This window comes from Lampetra fluviatilis, chromosome 43, assembly GCF_964198595.1.
Source record: "Lampetra fluviatilis chromosome 43, kcLamFluv1.1, whole genome shotgun sequence".
In the NCBI taxonomy this organism is placed as follows: domain Eukaryota; kingdom Metazoa; phylum Chordata; class Hyperoartia; order Petromyzontiformes; family Petromyzontidae; genus Lampetra; species Lampetra fluviatilis.
In genome coordinates, this window is record NC_136317.1 from 885,412 (window position 1) to 894,260 (window position 8,849).

The window sequence follows — 8,849 nt, forward strand, 5'->3', positions numbered from 1 at the left end:
TGGGGAAGGTTTTCAAAGCGCACGGTTCATACTTTACCGTTCATACTTTACCGTTCATACTTTACCGGCGTTTATTGGAACGCAGGAAAAAACATTTTCCCGCTCCCGTCTGCTGTTTTTTTCTGCCATGGCAGGAGGTTGCCAATCGTCTGTAAAAATTTGCAGGCAGTAAAAAAAAAACGAGACATTGTATTTTCACCGCGAGCATAAATTGCCAAACAAGATTTATTTTAATAGAGATGAACGAGATTTGCTTTTGTGTTTTCATCGATTTGCTGATTTATGCCCCCGAACCGTCGTCCCAGTGAGATTGATGCCGACATTGACAGCCCGAGTGGAATTTCACGTTCACCTCCCCGCCGCGTTTGCCAAATAAGTGCTCCGATCGCCCCACCCACGACATCATCAACAACCACCGCCACCATCACCGCCAACATCACCGACAACATCACCGCCGCCGCGATGTAACGCTGATGCGGTCATCGTGTTTGGTAAAAGATCGTTGTTGTGTGTACAGACCAATCCATTGCTGGACAAGGGCCTCCTCACGCTCTGCGGGCGTGAGGGCTCTTTGATCGTAGTTCACGCTGGTCAGGACCGGGTTGGTGAAGGCAGGGAGCCATAGAAGCACAGTGCAACAATTCACATTTTTTTTCTGCATTGCCCTCTGCTACCCACCAGATAGCACCTCAGCCTGTAACACCTGTTAGGCACGGTGGTCGGCCAAACCGAGGACTAGCCAGGCTCAAGTACCTGCTTAGCTTTGGACATCTCATGAGAGAGACAAATGCAAATGTGGATGTAGACGCGAAACTGGCATCGCCATCCGTGAAGTCTCCCCGTGTCGGATCAGTCACGGGGGTTGTTGGACCATACTTCACCCCGCTGGACGGTGCCGGTTGGTGAATGGGATGATGCCCAGGAGGGGTTCCCAAGGCAACCACCCCTGACGTTAGCCGTGGCTGGGTAGTGAAACTCAGGTGGGCAGATTCACAGCGCAAGCGTGCGAACGAAGAACTGTGCCACTGCTACAGAATCAGAATATTTATTTATAACTGGGGGAGGAATCCGATGAGCTATGAAGCTCTTTTTCACAGATGTCCAGTAGGGGAGGGTAAGAGCGTTGCAACAACAAACAACACAAACACACGATAGGAGTGTAAAGTACAAGAAAGGTAAACAAATCGCCCAAACACAAACAAACACAACACTAAACCATCCCCATCCTACCAGACGAAGCCCACTGAGGTATTATCTTATCTTTCAGAAGCGACCTGGCCACAAATGATAGCTCAACAAAGTGGCCCATCATTTGGACATTTCTAGCACCAAAATAATCTAAATAATCTGATAAGAGCTTCTAAAAGCACGTGTCCCAGCAGTTTGCAATGCCATAAGATAGATCTCTGTGAATGTCCATGTGAAATGGTTGTATTTTGTCTAAATTATGGGCCAAAGCTGTATTTGACAATATAAATTGCACTGACATGAAGATGTGATGGGTCAGTTTAATATCAACGCGATGCTGTATGTGCACATTTGACTTTGCTCGCTGGGGTATTGAATCACTTGGGCAATTTTCTCTCCGGCTTCCAGATCCAGCTGATGTACCTGAGGCTTCAGAGAGTCGAAGGAGGAATGGCGGGGCATTAAACCCACACTTACAGCTCTGGCTCTTTCCAATACATGCAGTTTGGGACTTCTCTTAATTTCGTTGATATTCTGACTTTTTCTCAATAAAATAATTATACTTGCTACATATATTGAATTACCGTGGGAAATTTTGATGATAATGCTGCTGCCGATGATGATGTTGCTGCTAATTCTCAATCTGCTGATAATGATGCTCTTGCCGATTATTATTATTATTATTCTGCTGCTGATGATAATGCTGGTGCTAGTGATGATGCTGCTGCTACTGCCGCTAATGCTGCTATTGATGATGATGCGACTGCTAGTGATGAATGATGATGCTGCTGATGATTATGATGCTGCTGCTCCTGACAATGCTACTGCTGCTGATGATGCTACTGCTCGTGATGATGATGCTGATTCTGATTACGATGCTACTGCAAGTGATGATGTTGCTGCTGATGGCGATGCTGCTGCTGATGGTGATGTTGCCAATGGTGCTGCTGCTGATCATGCTGATGCTACTGCTTGTGATGATGCTGCTGCTGCTGATGACAGCGATGGTTACAATGGTGACCACTGCAATACCCCTGCAGAAGACAAAACGCACAAACCCCTTCCACGCAAACCCACCAGGCAAGGTAGATGGCGGAAATGCTGAATTTAAACACAAACACTCATCCCGCTTTCAGCGCAATTACCAAACGGCTTAACGAACGCGAGCATTGCATTCCATCAGCGGCGAGCGTAATTTGATTTTGAAATTACCGTGTCATGGGCTACAGTCGCCCCAATCGGATGGTGCTTCAGTTAAACTCATTCCCATCCTCGGATTAATTAAAGCGTGCATCTGTTAAATAATGGCGTGCCGCTGAGCACTCCGCTCAAGAGTCTGGCTCCGTGCTGAATTTACAAACTATTTTTATTTCACCAGCTAAGGCCCACTGAGCTACGTGGCTCTTTTTCAGAAGCGACCTGGCCACAAATGATAGCTCAACGAAGTGGCTAATCGAGTGGAAATTTATAGCAGCCAAATACTCCAAACGCACGTTGAGGCCACATGTGGAGGGGAATACCAGAGGACCCGGAGAAAAAAACACGCGTCCACGGGGAGAACACGCAAACTCCAAATATACAGCAGCAGGCGTCGGGATCGAACCCACGACCTCCTGTATACCAGGCGAGGTAGTTAACATTTCGCAGCAAAGCCTTTGAGGAGTGTAGCTGAACCTGTTCAATATTGCAAGCCTGCGCCAAGTTTGTGTTGAGCCACCAATCGTCAAGTTTATTTTGCTTAAGCAAGTGAGAACTCAAAAGACAAGGGAGAGTGTAATTTATAAGAGGCACCTGGGGGGGGGGGGGGGGTGGCCACCAAAATGACAAAAGCCAAAATGTATGTAAAAGAAAGTACAATAGTGAATAAAAACAACTCTGCGTTGCAGAAGAAATCGAAGGCAGTGCGCAACCACTGAACAATGAATAATGTGCAGTACATTAGTAATTGTGCAGTACATTATTAATTGAAAAGAAACATTCCTTTGCAGTAGTTGACTCAGGCAAATTACCATTAAAATGTAAGCAATCATTCAGTGGCCGACAGCACCTCAATATATAGAGGCCCGCAGAGCTTGGGCAATTGTTGGTGCCAATACTGTGCAGTGCATTGCAAGTTGACATTATTTTTAAAATACAGAAACGTCAACATGGATTGAGGGTGATTGTTGGACCGGTATGTAAACAGACAGGGAGATGTGTCGAATATAACTGCAAATCAAATGACCACACAGCATCCACAGAGTTGAGCGTTGCTCGTAAATGATGAAAATATGTTGAACGTTATTGACATACGTACTGGATATATGTGTATGTACGCACGTACAACGGGAGGAGGGAAGAAGTGGAGCAGTTAGCGCGTTGTGTCAAAGAACTCGGCAACCTGAGTTCGATTCCCAGCCACGGCTACCATCAGTGGCAAGTGATATGTGAACCGGCCCAGAAAAGACAAAGAGCCCCCGTGTAGCCTTAACAGACTGTTGGGGCAAGTACTGTTAGCGAGCAGCACCTACGAAGGCCGGAACGGCACACGAGGGGGTGGGTGGCCAGCACCACGCCCGGCCGCCTTTGTCTCCCCAGTGGCGATGTTTTTACACACCGCACCGGGTACTCATTTGAGGTTGAGTCGACATAATGGAAGGCCCATGGCCGGTTCAACTAATCGTCACCGGTGTTGGCCGGGAGCGGGAATCGGAACTGGGGTGGCTGGGTTCGTAGCGCAGCGTAGCGCTAACCGCTGCGCCACCGCTCCCCACCACCCACCTCCTCACCCGCAATGGCCAGCGTTGGTGCAGTACGGTGAAAACATCTGCCGTGTCTGACATGGAGTGAAGGGCGTTTCCTCTGGCAGTGGATCGACACAGGGCTGTCCATTGTCATTGTTATCACTGTATTCATGTGCACATTGAGTAAGTCTCTGGTCTATTCAGTGGCTGGACGTGTGATGACCTACCCATTTCCTCCACCCCCTATGATGATTCTATGCATTGCCGCGATTCAAGGTTAAAATTGAGGACGTGTGTCCTGGAAAACTGGAATAACCCACACACGCACACACACATATATAAATAAATATGTATTGTTTCATAAACTCATTCTGGCTTCATTGGTACACGTTACAATCCACGTTTGATCATTTTCACCGTATTCTTACCCCACAGATGGCCCACACAATGAACTTAATAAAAAAAATCTGTATCCACATAATCCGTCTAATCTCAACAAAATCCTGGCTTGTGGAGAATGACACTTTGTGGATTATGAAGTTTTTCCAGTGTTGCCCCTCAATTCCATTCAAACACTATGTTTACTGGGCATCGTCTGATTCTTACTGTCTGGTTTGTACTCTGCGCTTCGTACTGTCGCCCCGTACGGCCTGTCGCGTGTGCCAGCGTGTTTCTGTCTCGTTCATTGACCTAAGCCAAAGGAAACGCTTGCAAATTATTTGCATCTCATTTTTTTTCATATATATAAACAGTAAATAATTGATTGGTACGTGCGTTGTGAGCGTGGGGAGAGATTTTAATTGATGAATAAATGTATCGTCACAACCCCAAACCGAAGCTCGATACAACAGATATTGACTCGTGTGTACAGCGCTATCCAGACATGTACGTTTCCACTCCTGTTTGTGTGTCTATGCACGTGGGCAACCGGCCGTGTCGTGGCTCGCAGCCACCCGCCCGCGCGCGACCTCCCGCTCGTGACCCCCCGCTCGTAACCTCCCGCGCGCGACCTCCCACGCGTGACCTCCCGCGCGTGACCCCCCGCTCGTAACCTCCCGCACGCGACCTCCCGCGCGCGACCTCCCACGCGTGACCTCCCGCGCGTGACCCCCCGCTCGTAACCTCCCGCACGCGACCTCCCGCGCGCGACCTCCCACGCGTGACCTCCCGCGCGTGACCCCCCGCTCGTAACCTCCCGCACGCGACCTCCCGCGCGCGACCTCCCACGCGTGACCTCCCGCGCGTGACCCCCCGCTCGTAACCTCCCGCACGCGACCTCCCGCGCGCGACCTCCCGCGCGCGACCTCCCACGCGTGACCTCCCGCGCGCGACCTGCTCGTGACCTCCCGCTCGTGACCTCCCGCGCGCGACCTCCCGCTCGTGACCTCCCGCGCCTTCGACCTCCCGCGCGACCATGACTCGTGACTACTTTCCAGCACCGCCGCCTCACTCTCGCCGCTTCCCCCCGTAGGTGGTGGACGTGAAGGAGCGGCTGCGGCAGGCCAGGTCGTTCTGGGCGACGCTCCCCTTTGCCGTGTGCTCGGAGGAGCATGCCGCCGGCCTCGTCGACGACAAGTGCTGGAACGGACAGATGCGCGGGCGGTGAGCACCCCCCCCCCCCCCGCTCCGATCGCTCGTCCGCTCTGAACCAGTTGGAGATATCTGTTGGTGGGACACACTTCGTGTGCACCACAGGTCAACAATTGAAAGTGCACCGGAATCAAAGCGATGATGGGCGAGAGACTCCCGGTTGTTAAAAGATGGGAGCAGCGTCTCCGTTACCGCAAAGCTCGAGTTTTGAGTGTGGACGCACGCGGAGGCAGCCGGGAATTTTACGTGAGAATAGAGTGGTGAAGCATTGCGGGTCGCGATTAGGAGCACGAGGAGACTGGTCGACCTGGGGGCAGATGGCGCCGTCCACGGAGGTCGGCTGTCGACTGTGCAACAGCTGCGGGCACGGCGGTGGGGCTGTCGTGCCGCCGTTGTTGGCATTGACCCTGGCGACATGGACCGCTTTGGAAGAGGAGACAGATTGCTTTCTGGGGCAGGATTAAGGTCTGCCACTGTAGATGACGTCGCAGAACGAATTCTGACACCGCTTGTCCACGCGAGGTGACGCGGCCGTCTGTCCCTCTGAGTGTCGCACGGCCGTCCCACTGACATCTTAGATGATTGTGCTTGGACGGAGATGGTTCTGTGTGTGTCTGTGTCTGTGCGTGTCTGTGTGTCTGTGTGTGTGTCTGTGTGTGTATGTGTGTGTGTATGTGTGTGTGTCTGTGTGTGTCTGTGTGTGTGTCAGTGTGTGTCTGTGTGTGTATCTGTGTGTATCTGTGTGTATCTGTGTGTATATGTGTGTCTGTGTGTGTGTGTCTGTGTGTATCTGTGTGTGTTTGTGTGTGTCTGTGTGTGTTTGTCTGTGTGTGTGTGTGTTTGTGTGTATCTGTGTGTGTCTGTGTGTCTGTGTGTGACTGTGTGTGTCTGTGTGTGTCTGTGTGTGTCTGTATGTATCTGTGTGTGTCTGTGTGTGTCTGCGTGTCTGTGTGTGTCTGTGTGTATCTGTGTGTGTCTGTGTGTATCTGTGTGTGTCTGTGTGTATCTGTGTGTGTCTGTGTGTATCTGTATGTGTCTGTGTTGTGTGTATCTGTGTGTGCCTGTGTGTTTGCAATCATTAGCGACGGGGCGGGGACCATCAACAATAAACTCACTCATCTTACCCACCCCCTCCCCGATATAAATTATGTAAAAAAGAAAAAATCAAACACCCACACACACACGGACTCCTAAATTGATTATCGCGCAAATAAATTATGAAATTGGGCAAAGTCTCTGTAGGCTCCACGTCCCCAGTGCGTTCAATACTCAGCCCCCGCCCCCCGCCCCCTACACTAACTCCACGTCGCCCTCGCTCCACAACCCGCTGCTCGCTTGTTCCAGCCCGTTACCGCGGCGTGTAATTTCGAATGTGCCATTACAATTGATTCCCCAAAAGTTTTACGATCCAACGACCCCTTGGAAAATTGGAAAAATGTGCTTGGACGGGCCGATGGACGGCTGGCGGCGGGGGGGGGGGGTCAGGTGGGAGGAGAGGGGGTGGTGGGGATGTTGGAGGCGCGCTGTCTCGCAACGTTTATTTCTCCAATCGATACGGGGGGCGTCCGTCGTAATTGACTTGAGTTTTCATGGGCTGTTGTGCGTTTGCATGTTGTGCGTGTATACGTTGTGTGTGTGTGTCTGTGTGTGCATGTTTGTGGAGTGTAGCGGTCAGCGCTCTGCGCTACGAACGCGTCGACCTGAGTTTGAGTCCCGCTCACGGCCAACGGCAGTGACGATTATCTGAACCGGTCCTGGGCCTCCCCTCGGTCGACTCAGCCTCAAATGAGTACCTGGTGCTGTGTGTAAACATCGCCACTGGGGAGACAAAGGCGGCCGGGCGTGGTGCTGGCCACCCACCTCCTTGTGTGTTGTTCCGGTCTTCATAGGTGCTCGCTAACAGCACTTGCCCCAACAGGCTGTTGAGGCTACACGGGGGAACTTTGTCTTTGCATGTGCATGTTTGCCGGCGTAATGACGCGTGTGTGCGTGCGTGCATGTGTGAGCGTGTATGGACGTACGTGTGTGTCTGTGTGTGTGTTGGGGGTGGCGGAGTGCAAAGGTTCGTGCACTGCACTATGAGCCCAGCGACCTGATTTGATTACCGGCCAAGGCTTGCATCAGTTGCAAGTGGTATCAGTGCTGCTGTACTGGGCCTCCCCTAGGTCAACTCGACCTTCACTGATGAACCGGTTCAGCGTGTAAAATATAAGCACTGGGAAGATAAAGGTGGCCGGGCATGGTGCCACGTGCTAAGTGGACCTTAGTAAGTGCTCACAAACAGCACTCGCCCCAATAGTCGGAAGGCTCTGTGGGCGGTGTTCGTGTGGTGTTCATCTTTTCGAGTGCATGATCACGTGCATGTGTACAAGCACGTGAGTGTGTGTGCGGGTGTTGTCCTTGTACTGTGGGGAGCGGTAGTGAAGCGGCTAGCGTGCTGAATGACGAACCCGGTGCAGCGAGTTCGATTCCCGCTCATGGCCATCAACAACAGTGACGATTTATCTGAACCGGTCCTGGGCCTCCCCCTAGGTAGACTCGGCCTCAAATGAGTACCTGGTGCGATGTGTAAAAACATCGCCACTGGAGAGACAAATGCAGTTGAGCGTGTTGCTGACCACCCACCCCCTCGTGTGCCGTGTTGGTCATCATAGGTGCTCGCTAACAGCACTTGCCCTAACAGTCTGTTCAGACTATATGGGGAATCTTTGTCTTTTTTGTCCATGTACTGTGGGGGGGGTGACCAGTAGTGCAGCGGTTTAGCGCGTTACCGCGGTACGACTCGGGAGCTTCTTGCCGCGAGGAGCGAGCGTTACACCGCTGCGTGACCCCTGCCGCCCGCTGACGGCGTGATGCCCGCCGCGGTGTTCCCCCAGCTACCTGCCGGACGTGATGATGGACGGGCTGGCGAACCAGATCAACAACCCGGAGGTGGAGGTGGACATCACGAGGCCGTCGGCGCTGGTGCGGCAGCACATCATGGCGCTGCGCGTCGCGACCAACCGACTCAGGAACGCCTACAGCGGCAACGACGTCGACTTCCAGGACAACGGTGAGGCTCCGCCGTGTGGGTCCGTGGCGCCGCCGGCCACGCCACTCTCGCACCTCGCCCGGCCCCTCTTGAGGAGCGGCGCCCGCCAACGAGTCCGGACGTCTCGCTGGACCTCTGTGGAGAAGAGCTTCACAGCTCATCGGATTCCTCCAATATAAATGTAAATTGTGATTCTGAGCTCCCTCGTGTTTCCTACAAATGATGTATTCAGCGAGGCTATACGGTGGGGGGGGGGGGGGTCTTTGTCTGTCTGTGTGTGCGTAGCAAACAGCACTTGCTCCTACAGTCTGGTAAGG

General features: G+C 52.3%; 1 protein-coding gene across 2 annotated transcripts in view; it reads left to right on the top strand.

Annotated features, from left to right (window-relative positions):
* LOC144946977 (glypican-6-like) overlaps window positions 1-8,849 on the top strand; it is a 117,393-nt gene that overhangs the window by 99,313 nt on the left and 9,231 nt on the right. For both annotated transcript variants that reach the window (XM_078876057.1, XM_078876058.1), the window contains 2 exons: window positions 5,383-5,513; window positions 8,378-8,553. In XM_078876057.1, the coding sequence (XP_078732183.1) occupies window positions 5,383-5,513; window positions 8,378-8,553 (307 nt within the window). The remainder of the gene's footprint in view (window positions 1-5,382; window positions 5,514-8,377; window positions 8,554-8,849) is intronic.